Raw genomic sequence first — 14,706 nt, forward strand, 5'->3', positions numbered from 1 at the left:
ATGTCAGAATGGGGAAGAAATGTGATCTAAGTGAATTTGACTTTGGAATGATTGTTGGTGCCAGACAGGGTGGTTTTAGTATCGTAGAATCTGCCGATTGATCTCCTGGGATTTTCACACAGAACAATCTGTAGAGTTTGCAGAGAATGGTGTGGAAAACAAAAAAATCATCCAGTAAGCAGCAAGGACCAGACTGATCAAAGCTGACAGGAAGGTGACAGCAACGCAAATAACCACACATTACAACAGTGGTATGCAGAAGAGCATCTCTGAACACACTATGCATCAAAAAAGTAGATAGGCTACAGAAGCAGAAGACCAATAAGTAAGAAATAATAAAGTGGTCACTGAGTGTATTTTTAGAGGAACTTTTGAGTGCTCGGGTTGAACAAGGAAGCCCATACGCTTCTTTTTTTTTTTTTGGGGGGGGGGGGTGTTCTAGAGGGACATTCTTTCACTTGGAACGTCCCGGCAGTCTACCATAGTTACAGTACAATGCCAGCAAAACCGACCACAGCAGTTTCCACCAGGGAGGGGAATGCAAAAAAAAAAAAAAAAAAAGACCAAAAAAATAAGATTCCGTAGCAGCAAAGCAGCCCCCCTGTAGAAATGCCTTTCTCCTCACCGCCACCCATCAGCATCAGTTGATTTTAATGATTACCCATTACAATGTCTGCCCCCGCCATTTTAAGAACACAAATAGCTTCACACTCTGAGATTATGAATGATGATTGTGGAAGCCAGACCCCCGCGGAGGCATCAGCCAGTGGGGTGCGCAAGACGAACAAAGAGGCGTCTGTGATCTCCTAGGAGCGCCTTCCCATTTCCGCGTTTGGCACAGCCATCTTAGAGGTAATTCATTTCTGCCGAAAGACGAGGGGCTTCTCCGAATCTCCACACGGCACTGCTGTCAGTCTCCGCATTGTCAAAAAAAAAGCGAGGCAAACAAAAACACAAATGTCCGAGGCTATCGTGGATAAGAGTGTCTGCCAAATGCCATTGATTGTAAACGGTGGAAAAGACAAAAACACGCACACAAATGCAGGTCTCTTTCAAGCACAGGGACTCATTATTCCATCCATCCATCCATTATCTTAACCCGCTTATCCTGAACAGGGTCGCAGGGGGGCTGGAGCCTATCCCAGCATACATTGGGCGAAAGGCAGGAATACACCCTGGACAGGTCGCCAGTCCATCACAGGGCACACACACCATTCACTCACACACTCATACCTATGGGCAATTTAGACTCTCCAATCAGCCTAACCTGCATGTCTTTGGACTGTGGGAGGAAACCGGAGTACCCGGAGGAAACCCACGCAGACACGGGGAGAACATGCAAACTCCGCACAGAGAGGCCCCGGCCGACGGGGATTCGAACCCAGGACCTCCTTGCTGTGAGGCGGCAGTGCTACCCACTGCACCATCCGTGCCGCCGGGACTCATTATTAAGCTTATTAATTGCCAAACAATAATATGAATCAAACAATTTACACTCTGTGGTGTAAGATGGTAAAAGATGATTCCCCACAAAGCTACAAGATTTAAAATTTGGGGTTCCGATATTAAAAAGGCATTTCTAATGAGGGTCCCAATATAAAAAGGTTTAGGAACCAGTGGTCTAGGCGGGGGAATCTCTAAGAATATCTGTGATGAGCATTCTGGGATTCCAGTGCATGTGGTCCGTCAACCTTGCCACTATGTGCATCTTGTCTGACCGGGTCATTAATCAAAGCCCAGCGCGATTCATACAAAAGGTAGCCTCCTGGGTGAGATTAATAGAAAGAAACTGAGAGGGAACAATTCCATAGGACCACATAAATCACTCTGAGAGAAATACATTCATCCCGTGGCTAATCAATATGATAAATCGTTCAGTGTCAATCCTGCTTCTTGCGTTAACTCCAGTGGCATGGTGGGGACTGGTGAGGAAAACACCAAAACATTTACTTTATTTTAAAACTACGAATTTTATATAAATAAATAAATAAATAAATACATTTGCAAGCACACCCAAACTTCATTCCATTCCATTGTTAATCCACATTCTTATCCAGAACAAGTTTAAACAAATATATCATCAGCACAAGATAACTCAGGTGCTACTTCGATGGCATTCAAGTCTGTCATGGTCAATTCAAGTCATGGTTCTGCATGTTTCCTAGCCAAACTACTGCAGCATGTGTGCTCTGTTTAAGTGCATTTTGAATTAGTGTTTAAATTGGTAATCTGGCTAATCAGGACAAGGTGCCTAACATATGAAATTTAATTAAATGGTCAAATCGCATGAATCAACACGGAGCAAAAATCCCAAAACAGGGCTCAAATTCAGGGTCTATATTTTAAATGCATTAATAACACATCTGCTTTTAATGTTGCATATTAAACTGGGGTCTGGTTCTTAAAGCCCCATTGCTGGGAGGGCATCCCGAAAAAGCCACAATGAAATGCATGACAGAAAATGTGCTGAAAGACCCCGCCGTTGAATGAGTAAAGCCACTTTGAGATGAGAAAACAAATCCCCTCCAAAAACATCCTGAAGAAAGATCCCAAACGACAACGAAAAAACAAACAAAACCAAGAACAAACAACCGACTACAGGCAGGTACGCAGAATTTCTTTTGAATCCAAAGTAATTGCACTCGGTAAGTTATTTTTCACCTGAGGACAAGGGGAAAAACTTGGCCCAATCGCAGCTCGGTATTACGCCACGCTTGCTTAACAAGAGCTCACCCTAAACTGAGCTAAAGAACGGTAGCGCGTAGCCTCTACCACGGATCCAAAGCCCTTGGATCGAGGGCAGGGCTGCAGCCCGAACAGAAACCCACGGCATTCACGGTCCACCTGCGGTCGCGCAGTGTGTGAGGCAGACGCGAGCCTCACACACCGACCGTGCTCTTTTATAGCTCTGCAGCTAGAGCAACGCTAACTCTGCAGGTCCTTCCGGACAGAAAGCTAGCCTGCGGAGTCGATCGCAATCATGTCCCGCCCGGACTAAGCACAAAGCCGGAGCGTAGAGAGCAAAGTTATAATTTTCAGAAAAGCAACGATTGTTACTCGGCCCGGCTGCCTTCCCGGCGATAAGCCGTAATGTTTTCTCAGAGGAAGACGAGAGCGGCCGTCGGGGACAGCCACCCTGCCACCTCTCCTTCACGCTGCCTTCGACAATCCACGCGCCATCCAGAGTCCAATCCAAAATCCAGCAAAGAGGTGTTTTGAGGAGCGGAATACAGAAAATGAAAATGAGAAAGGAAAGGAAAAAAATCATGTACCTTGCTCCCTAGCGCTTTAGAGTTGAAGGCTAGCAACAGAATTGACATACGCTTCCGTACGTGTTAACAAAACGCAGAAATAAAATACGAAAAGTGTTATCTTTAGACTTTAGAGGAAGCACTGGTATTATTAGGCGAATGAAGTGTTCCAAGACTATGCTGAAGAGACACGGTGAAGCAACTGTCCTTACAAATAAAACCATCGACAAAAAAAAATAATATCTACATTACACTTTCATAAAGACTTTTTCCATTAAGCGTTTTCCATCAAAGAGAAGGAAAAATGGGCCAATTGCATTTTACTTCCAGTACTTTTTCTTCACAAAGCCTATGCGGTACATGTCTGACATATCAAATAGGCCATCTGAATCAGAATAATACCAGTACATCATGAAGCAATTCATGATAAATGCATGATTGAAGGTTTCTTTTTTTATCGCACCATGAAAAAAGGAGCCTTCAAGACATTGGCCAACGCAGAACTGTATTTTATTTGACCTCCACCACATTATTATTCCTTCTATAAATGTCCTTTTTGACAATCCATTAGCTGGTCTTTCTTGCAATCAATTTTTGTTTTGATAGGCACATCTAATGCGTTAGGCAGAACTGCCTAAAAAAACAACTCTGTCCAATGTTTTAGCCAGAAGAAAAAAATAAAATAAAATAAAAAAAAAACTTTAATTGATTAATGCCTAAACGAAATTTCAGATCTCCACTCCATAAAGTAAAGAAGATGATAAACATTGGAAGAGTCGTCCAGATTGATTTCACTCGCTTGTAACGGCCTGCATGCTGTCTTTATTAACTATAATGGCCTGCCCAGACACGATTACTGGGAGTGGCTCAGCGAGAGAAGGCCCTGGGTTTTCATGGGGCCATCCATCCATATTAAAAGCCACTGCAGCTTGGGAATACAAGACCGATCGCCCAACCCGCCATCTGCAAATGGCAGCTCCAATTTACCGGCTCAGCCCATTATTTCTCCGGTGTGCCCAGGCACCCAGTCGCCCCAACTGGATTTTTTAAACAAACTTTTTAATTTTTTCTACTTTTGTTTTCCTCATTTAGAATGTCATTGCATCACTGCGACATTTTCTCTCTCGTTGGACTCAACGGAACAAGCGCAAGCCCGTGTTTTGGTGGAAGCATGTCCTTGAGTGTTGACTGGCTCTCAGACAAGCCAGTCAACACGTTTTCAAACTGCAGACATCCAATCAACCAGATCAGTTGCACTCGGACGTAGGGGATACCCCCACTGTCGACAACCCTATGAGCGACAACACAGCATTGTGTGGGACTCGGTAAGGAGCGCAATTTCTGGACCGGTTGGCGCAAAAATTCTCGGATGGGCCGCCCCAAAGATACCTGAAAATGCCCTTACTGCAGAGATTCATAAAATCCAAATGAGATTAAACTATCCACATTAATTTTATTATCAGTTTATTTTCAGAGTACGGGGCTGCAAATCCTTCGACACCCGAGTCAGCTGCCAGTTTGACGAGCTGGCAGAAGAGACAGGTGACCCGGTCACGTGTGGAGAGATCCCAGACGTCCTTTGAAGGTCCTTTCTGCAGCTGTCCAGATAATCCTCTCAGATGGAAGGGGGGGCATCGATTATGGACTTTGACAGCGTATTTATCGTTGATAAAGTGCTTCGCTTGGCTAAACAAATGCCGGCTTCCAGCACTGGAGTGAGCTTCCACATCATTTAATCCCAACATACAAATAAACAGTCACAACCGCTATAACTCTGCTTGGCCTGTCTACTGGCAGTGGCATCCGCAGCCAGGGGAGCAGGAGCGAAACAGAGAAGGGGGTGGACTGACACTAAATTACAGCGCTCCGCTCAATACACTGGAGGACGGAAACGGCTTTCTCCTGTGTTTAGTCATTTAAACGATATGCTAATTTAATATACTTTATTGAATGTACACAGTACCCCAGAGGGTGCCATTTCAGAGGGGGGAGAGGCGAGGGAATCACATTTCTCCCCTCAATAAACGCCGCAATGTAGCCCCATGGAACAATCCAGCCGGAAAAGGCGGTAATGAGGGTTGGGGGAGGGAGTGGCCTCAGTCTGTTGCCCAGAGAGGCATGAGCGGAGGCATCCTATTGTTGGGAGGCACAACTACACACCTGGAAGTAAATTACACCCCCAAATAATCTGAGGAAGCGTGTCGACTTTTCATAAGTAGCGCTCACGTCCGCTGACACCGCCCGTCTTCTGCCTGGCACGTCCCCTTCCGTCGTCAGACAACTGCAGGCCTTGGACGCATTCCCAGATCGACTGGCGCAGGTACACTTCATACACCCTGCGCCGAGTTGAAAGGTGATTCAAGCCCAAGCGATACTCGCAAGGAGTAGCAGTACGGAGACGCCTAGAGAACGGCCATAAATAGGCTGCCAATTAGCACTTGGGAAGAGGGGAGGGGAGGGGAGGGGGGGGGGGGGGTGACATAACGCCTGGCGACAGAGAACACCTGGATTAATCCAGCCCTCGCAAATCGGTTCTGACCGCAAATCAATGTGCTCAGAGCGAGCCTGTATTTCCTCAAACTGTTCCCGGGGACAAATAGTTTCGCATTTACCCAATTATCGTTCGGCGAGGGTACACACTCGTTTGTCAATACTTTGAGAACTGCTAGGCGTGGCGTCGCCGTGTCGATGGGGAGGCCAGGGGAAAAGGCGGGGGAATTAACCTTCCTGAATGGGTGGCCCGAGAAGTGCGTCAGTTGTGCTTCGGGGGTTGCCGTGGAGACACGGGCTCCTTCAGCCTGAAAGAATAGAGGGATTAAGGCATTCGGTGGGTCCTGCATAGAGACGGCAGTTCAATTCTGCTCTCCACGATGCATGTATTGAAAGGAGGGCCTTCATGAATAAATTCCATTTCACTTTTCATAAACCCGACGGTGCACTGCAGAACAAGAGCGCGGTCCGCCCCTAATGTACTGCGATGGTGCTCTGTGTTCGGGGGCTAACGTACAAATTATAGAAGCAGGTTTTTTAAGCCTGCGTTTTTATGCCCTCTCCCCCTCCCCCCCCGACCCTCTTTCTTCAAAGGAAATTTGGCAGTAAAATGCAGAAATGCTGAAATGTTTTATGCTGAAAGCTTTAGACTTCAGAGCTTTCTAGTGAGGCTTTCGCCATGGATTGATATTTCAGTGTAGAAATGAAAATGCAATGTATAAATCAGAAATCAAGACTGGCAACCACCCCGGCTACAAGGCCTTAAAGCTGTGACACTGAACTAGAGGATTTCTGCCCACGAAGCATCCACTTTAATAGTTTGCCAATTTATGTCAGCAAATCAGTAAATTATTAAGATGAAACGACGCAGGATGACCAGTAATAAAGACAAGTTCAGCTCTTTTTATGATCAGACGTCAATTTCTCTTCCATTATGGTTATAAGGCAATTTAGCCGGCTTGCTGGTAATAAATGGCAAGCAAAATTAAACCCGCTTTCAGAGCACTTACCCACACTGAAAGCATGATTAGTCAAACCAAGAATGACATGTCAAGGTAGCCCATTTCTGGAAGTGAATCTGTTCAAACAAAAACAAGCACAAGCATCAGCCACTGAAGATAAGTGGGCAATCAATTGAAAGACAGGAGAGCTTCGAATTCAACACAATTACAACAATCCCAAATGCACTTATAAACCAATATTATTAAAAAGGCACAATAGATAAGATTTATGTGTTAAAACATTGTTACAAGACCACTGTAAATCCCTTCCTATCATTGAAAAAGGCTCACTGACATGGGGACTGACCCTCTGCCTGTGTTTATAGTCCTTAAATTCGGGTTTCAAAATATGCAGTAGACGGCCTGACACTCTGTACCAAAACATTGTATCATTGTACAATAATTTAAGCTCATTGGTTGAAAATTGTCACAGCCAATGGCGTTTCATCGGCAGCACGTTTACAGAGAAGGGGGAGGGATAAACAGTGTTGTGGTTTGAAGGTGTCTGTTGCTGCTATTCCTCTCTTGTCCGTTAGAAGTCTGAAATTATCTATTGTACCTTTAAGGAATGTCACCGGAGACGCTAGTGTTCATGGTTCCTCTGGAGGCTGCAAGATTCTTCTAGTTTGATGGTACTGACGTTCTCGTTCATAGTCTAGTACGGTGGAGAACACGTCAGCCGGAGAAGGTAGTACGCACTGCTGACAGGTTAACTGGCTGCAACCTCTCTTCACTGGCCTCGCGTTCCCATTCTCATATCCATGGCCCTCAAAGTGTCCTCCAACCTCTCTCACCCGGCAGACTGCTTCTACTCCCATCTGGGAGATGATGGAGGTCCATTATTGCCGAAACTAGCAGATTCAAAAATAGCCCTTGCCCTGTAGCAATATGAACACTGAAAGCTTAGCAAGCCTGTAACCCTGTCTGACCAAACTTTTTCCCCATTTTTATGTATTCTACTATCCTTTTGTAACATTTGTATTCGTATTGTACTGCATATACATTTGCATTGTCTTGCATTAGTATATATTACATGTGTTGTGGACTGTGTTGTACCCTTGACCCAATGGCTAAAGCACTGGATTCCAACACTTTATATTTAATATTTAATTAATTTAATTAGAGAATAATCTCTACTCACCTATCTACTGACTCATTCAACTCACTGAAGGGAATTAGCCAGCTACTCTGTTTGTATTTTTTGACATGCCTATATAGCCAAAACAAATTCCAACACCAGTCCCTAAAACAGTTTTAGTTGAATAAAAATACATAGAAATGCTAAACCGGTCATGGCATCCCCAAGGAAAGGAGGGTTTCACAAAGAATGGTATCCAATCCCTCATTACAAATTACAAACTAAACTCCACATGGTGCTTAGGGCACCAGTGCAAAGGCTGTGCTTTTTGGCCAGTCCAGCTGGTGTAGTGCAGAGCGAAGGGAGACACGCCACAACGGCTAGGACAAAATAATGACTGCATTTTCAATACATCAACCGGACGGCATCATTAGCAGTCTGAGTGCCGGACATAATAACGGGGGAAATAATAAGTTCACCGCCTCATCCCAGCTGTGTGCGAGCATGTGAGATGTCAAATTATAGATTCCACGTACATGGGAGCTACTCGCTTACAATGAAGGCACTCACTGAATGTCACACATGGTCAAAATTAATCCGGCAGGTTAAAGGTCTTCCAGACCTAATCCAACATATCCCTTTGCTGCCATAAAGCTCGGCACACCACTCTGAGGAGATAATGAAGACGTCGCCGTAGAAGGCAGGGCCACTTCTGCGATCTCCAACTTAATTTGTGTTTGTTGTCTTCGGAAAAGAATTGTGCTGCCATACCTCATCTTTCGCACAATGACCAATGCCCGAAGGTAAGTCTTCCCACGCTTTTATTTTGAAGGCCATAGGGACGCACGGTGCTGTACATTATCATCCAGTGTTTGCCAGCCTTTACCTCCATTACTTTGAAAGATGAAAAAAGGTTTACCTTTGAATCACCTTCACTCAGGATTACTTACTTTTATGCAAGTACATCTGGCCTGTTTCGTCATTTCTCGTCTATTTCCTGTTGCTTTAAAATATAAACCTACGAGAATTAATGTATGAAAAATAACAGGGTGGTTTATCATGTAATTTCCAACATTGATTGAAAAGGTTGAATATTTTAAAGATGATTTCCCAGCGATGAACATTTAAAGCTAGGCTTTGAGCACATTTCAACAAGATTAAAAATACTTTAGCCTTTGGAGGTATAGCCTAGTTGTGCATGTGAGGGATGAAAGACATTTGACAAACGTTAACCACGGAGAAAATAAAATCACTGCGATGCCAAGCAAGGTTCACTGAGGTCTTGAACTCTGCCATTATAAAGAATTGCACTGACATCAGAAATGCAGATGGATCAAATGTATTCGTGTTCAGCTGTGACCAACTCATCTCATTGTATCACAAATGTACGACAATGGCAGTTTCTAATAATAGTACATTAAAAACTAGGTTCAAGGTTAAGAGGGCCACAGAAGGTTAGAGGAAAAAGCAGAGCAATTATCTGTCCAGCACTTAGCACATATCTGAGCAAAATCACTGCAGAATGAATTTGATTCAAAACAACCAGGACCTGCCTACATTAAGCATTGTATTTTTTCAAAATGATGTCATGAAACAATTTGAGAAAATTACAATAACATCACTTTGTGAAAATCTCACCAGACAGCATTATGGCATATTTTGGCCACAGATACAGGACTGAAGTGAAATGTTTCACAATGAAGTAAATAAAATGAATAATGCATGTGCGTATAGATGGTTTGTGGCTACTTATACTGTAATTAAACCATGACTAGTGCACAAGGAAAAATAAAATGAAAATGGCCTATGTGAGAAAACATAATCCCTGGGTGATCTGTGAATTAAAGGGTTATGGATAAATCCATGAAATGATATATCGGACAGAGGGGGGGAAGGGGTCAGGGGTTATATGAACCTTTATGGGCGCCAAATGTATGTACTCTGTTGTGCACCTGTCTAGAGTGTAAATTACATTTCCTGAGAATTGACAATTATGAGCATTTTCCCAATGGTATTTTTTTACCAGGAAGCAATACATTTCATTAGCAACTGATTTCTAGAATTCATTCTTGTTATTATATGTTTGTGTGGATGGAAAAAAAGTGCCAGTCAGTTGCAGTTCACTGCAGTTGCACACCGGGGACCGGGGTTTGATTCCCGGTCCTGCCAAAGCCAAGTTTTGCCGGCTCACGTGGAGCGGCATAATTGGCTCTCTGCTCCAGAGGGAGGGACTTGGCGGGTTAGCTGATCACTGCACAATAAAGCACCTCGGGCGCCTCGGAGTCATGGTCACGAGCATGAGACGAGAAGGCTGGAAGAAGGCGTGTCACTCTCGTTTGGGCCGCTGAGGGACAGGGAGTGGGCGGTGTATCTAACAATAACTGGAATTGGATCAGACCAGGAACAATTAGCTTCCAAATTGGGACAAAAAGGGAATTTTTTTATTTTTATTTATTTATTTTTTTTTTTTTTAACAAAGTGCCAGTCTATCAGCACAGCCTGATTTGTCTTTTTTATTATTTTTGCAATTTGATATTATCAGCGGACATGCAGCCATCATAAATCTGCCGGTTATGGACATCATCCGTTGCACAAAACCAGAGTGGTGGGGAAAAAGCACAATTTACCAACCCGTTAACCTCTCAATCAAAGGGAGCACATCTGGACGATTTTCAAGCACATCCAACCGACGTCATGCCAATGCGCTTCAAATCAACGACCCGCAAAGACTTCCCTCACCAAAGAAATCCATCAAGTTTCCAACCAATCTCAAAACAGCAGCAAGTGCAGAATGGCAGGTCTTTATTTTTACAGTCATTTTTAGCCATTTATTTTTTGTAGGAATCTAAAGGCACTTGCACTCACACCGCCTTCTGTTAAGAGCACGTAACAAAAGGATGCGTTTGTTTGAAGAACAACGACAATAAAATTAAATGGTGCAAAATTGCGCATGCAAGAGAAATACATTTAGCCAAATTTGGAGAGGGCAACCATCAGCTGTACTGCTTTACACAATGTGATAATGTCTGAAGACACACCGCACACTACAGCAACATAATCTGCACTTTATTACAGTGCGTGTCCAAGATGCCACCATTTAAACTCAAGCAAATAGTACAATTTCAACCTCCACATAAGAGGCATAACCCATTACAATTTCCTCAAATACTTCTACAACATGCAACTCTTTTCTTTTTTGTTTTCCCCCAAATGCAGAATTTTGTTTTGGACTACTTTTGTATTGCATGATTTTCCACGTGGTTCCATTTGAGGTCAAAATGTAGGCGGATTGGCATGACCTTTGCCAGTGGAATTTGCACATGGACTGCCCCATAATCCTATATAAAAATACGTAAATGGCCATTTCAAAATGTCGCTTTGTACCTCCCGAAGACAAGGAGCAGGTTGACCACCTGCAGCAGAAGATAAAGTACATTAGGCTAGCTACAGCACTCGCACAGTAGTCCAGGTCGAATAACTTCAAACTGTCTAAGGACTCCAGGCCTAACAGCTATTTAAAGCAGCACTACATGACAGCTTTATAAACAGCACTTCTATTTAAGCAACCGCAGACATGACTCCCCTCTAATGTTTCAGCCATCAGGTAAGCTTATTCTCAGCTCCTATTTACCAGTGTCTCACATTCAACTATATGTAGCTCTGCTTAGTCCAACAGCACAGACCAGCAATACTGAACAACCATCACCAGGCACACAGATGATGTCATCAACAGGTTACCCAGATACAGATTTGTGGCACGACTGCCATCTGGGAGGTATTAATAAAGGCCCACACACATATTTTGTGTGTTTTTGAGCTTTTCATGTCATTCTGGAGCCTCTGAGAACTGTAGTCACACTGAATTGCGTTAGTAAGTCAGTATCACAGTAAATAAAATTTCAAATGCAATCCAATTCATTGTAAAAAGTGCACCTGTTAAAGAAATTATGTAAAATAGTGCCAAGATCTGAAATTATTTATTGTAGGCTAATCAAGGCAAGAGGCTAAATCAAACACTGTAGACTGCTCAAAAACGAGAGAAAGCTCAATCTGCAAAATAAGCATTTGCATATTCAACCAGACAATTTCACAACAGCACAATAACAAGACTAACTTTGACACTTAGTGACAACCCCCTTCAAATGCCACGACCTCGGCTATTTCAAACATACGTTTCAAGTACCTACAACACGCTATCAACGGGCACAGCAAGTGCTGTCCAGCGACCTTTAAACCCACAAGGCATTAAATCACAACCTCTGGTGACAGCGGACATTTTATAAGCGGTGAATTCCACAGGAGACACAGCCCACGGAGGGGTCTCTCCCTCTCCCTCCATCTCCATCTCCCAAGGTGGCTGTCGGAGCGTCAAACAGAGAAGGTCATGGTTGGAGGAGAAAGAGCAGCAGTAGGGCCTGACTTTGCCAACACAGAAGGACGGTAACAAGCACTTAAGGTAGGCAAGGGCACTGCCTGTCAATGCGTAGTAAGGCAGAGCCAACCGAGACCGCACTAGGAGCTACCATAACCTGCCTCGATGAACACTCCCCCACTGGGTCGCTGACAGCCAGCCCATTTACTCTTCAACAATGAATTCCAGCATGGCAGCGCGGTGGTAACTTTGACATTCAGTCCTCCCCTCTCTAATCGAGTACACCAGATATAGCAACATATCTTGCACTTAAAACCCGCTTAGATTTTTACATCCTCGTTTACTCGATGGCGGATAGACGGTGCATACTTGGAAGACTACGTTCGACGCCAACACCTTGCAAAGCAACTGTTAGCATGCAATCAATCGATCAATGAAAATATGAACACTAAAGCAGGTGGGGGAAAAACCCAAGTCTGAAACACTCCAGAGTAAACACTGGTTATTTCCCTTAGCCTGTAACGATTGGAAGTCCCTCGAGGAGAGTGATGACCCTTTAATTTCTTTGGAACAAGGTGATGGTCATTTTAGAGTTTGACAGGCATCCTGCTGATTAATATAATATTCGGGCTAAGTTCAATTCTGATTGGCTAAATTAAATTCTGAAAGCCTTATCAGAACCGCTTCCATCTCCCACAATTCCAGAGCACAACAGTATTTTACCGACATCATAATGATACGTACATAGAATGGGGCGGATGGTGGATTTCCTGCTGTCACTGTTGTGACAGTTTCCATTAAAACCTCCAACTTAGAATATTGTCCAGTCTTAGAAATAAGATTGACAAATTGTCATAAAAACAGTCCCTTGTCCATTACTACCTAATGAGCTTTTAGCAACGCATGCAACACAAGCGTTCCATGGGCCCCTGTCATGAGCCGGTTCTTTTGGGTCAGGCAACTTATTGACGACGTCCTTGGGTCTGCCTTATTTTCAGATTTACGGAATGTAACGTCGCATCTCTGAACCTTCCCTTTAGCAATACATTGCTATTCAAACAACGTTTACTCAGATAGACTTATCAGTGCTGTTTCGGCCTACCTCAGACAACAATTGCTAACTGGACTATTTCTCTCTCTCTTTCTCTCTCTCTCTGAGACTAAAAATGTGACCAGGATGCGATTATACATATCCCATACATTCCGTTGGAATGGAAAAATCACAGCCCATCATGCTGTTCTCTTGATTGTTCAAAGTACATAAATCCAATTTACAATGTAATAATTTATCAGACGCTGTTGTTCCATCATATTTTATAAGGTGAGAAGGAAACAAAACATCACCTGAAAAGCCACAATTAGTGGATAATTCCGTTTGAATCTACTAGTCTACTTCACCTCATTGTGGCGGTTTAAAACATTTTTTTTAATCACACAAATGTGTTGGCGCGAGTGTGGCTATTACATGCCATGTCAAGCAATAGCCTAAATCAAAAAGTAATACTAGCTTTCATTCCTAACATACAGTTCTCATGTAAACCTGGGTCATAAAAATATTATTCAGGAATACTGCTGTATAAAACACCTAACTATGTGCAGTAGCTAACGGTCTTCGTGTTCCTTTAGACTGCAGACAATTTACACAACAAGTTAGGCTATAATGTGCCCGTATAGGAGGGCCAACTTCAAACCACTGTATTTAGATAAGCTAAAGGGCACCACAACCGGCCTCTCAAAACATCACTGTTAGCTTGCTTGTTGACTACCATCATCCTCGTTTGCCGTGAACTTAGCTAGGTTATTTAATGGCTGATACAACGTCGTGCGAGTAACACGGTGCAATCTGCTGTTTGGACCCTTCAGATGGATGGCCAACTAAAACAGGTTAATCGCTGGATTTCGGTTTATGATGTGCACACTGATGCACGTTGGCACTGACTCACCTAGTTTTCCCCGGGACTCCTCCAGCTTCTGGATCTGATTCTCTAGGAAGAGCATCGCCACAGCAAACGCCAGCAGCGCCAGGAGCTGAAACTTGGGCGGCATCATAATCCTTAGGATCCCCATCAAACTATCGAATCACAAAAGTCATACCGTGATCATGTAATCCAAAAATAAAAAGATGTGCAAGACGGCAGCAAAACGAAAAACAAGTGTGGCGCTCAGCCGCTATGCCTTCATGTTCAGTCCTGTACAATTATTTCAACTGTATGTTTTGCTGAAGGAAAGAAACCACGCAAAGCGTGCAATACTCTTAAAAACTGTAAGGGATACTAGCATTACCGGTGATTACCCGAAGAGCCGACTCAATCTCAGTCTGGCTCATCGGACAGAAGCACTCAAAACTCGGATATGCAGACTACTGCTCTCCCTTTCCTCAGCGAATACCCGTGTGTTACGTGCACAGCGCGACGATCGTGCCGTGTCTTCCCCGTACTCCCACCCACAAATTACGCCTACTGGACGGGCCAACAACTGCAAACACTGGCCGCCCTAGTGATTCGTGAATTTTAA

General features: G+C 43.8%; 1 protein-coding gene across 1 annotated transcript in view; it reads right to left on the reverse strand.

Moving 5' to 3' along the window:
• hs2st1a (heparan sulfate 2-O-sulfotransferase 1a) overlaps positions 1–14,679 on the reverse strand; it is a 76,059-nt gene extending 61,380 nt beyond the window's left edge. The window contains exons 1-2 of the mRNA XM_061242094.1: positions 14,476–14,679; positions 14,136–14,263 (exon numbers count right to left, since the gene is read on the reverse strand). Of these exons, the coding sequence (XP_061098078.1) occupies positions 14,136–14,259 (124 nt within the window). The 5' untranslated portion in view covers positions 14,260–14,263; positions 14,476–14,679. The remainder of the gene's footprint in view (positions 1–14,135; positions 14,264–14,475) is intronic.
• Between the last annotated feature and the right edge of the window lie 27 nt (positions 14,680–14,706).

This window comes from Conger conger, chromosome 5, assembly GCF_963514075.1.
Source record: "Conger conger chromosome 5, fConCon1.1, whole genome shotgun sequence".
NCBI classification, from domain to species: domain Eukaryota; kingdom Metazoa; phylum Chordata; class Actinopteri; order Anguilliformes; family Congridae; genus Conger; species Conger conger.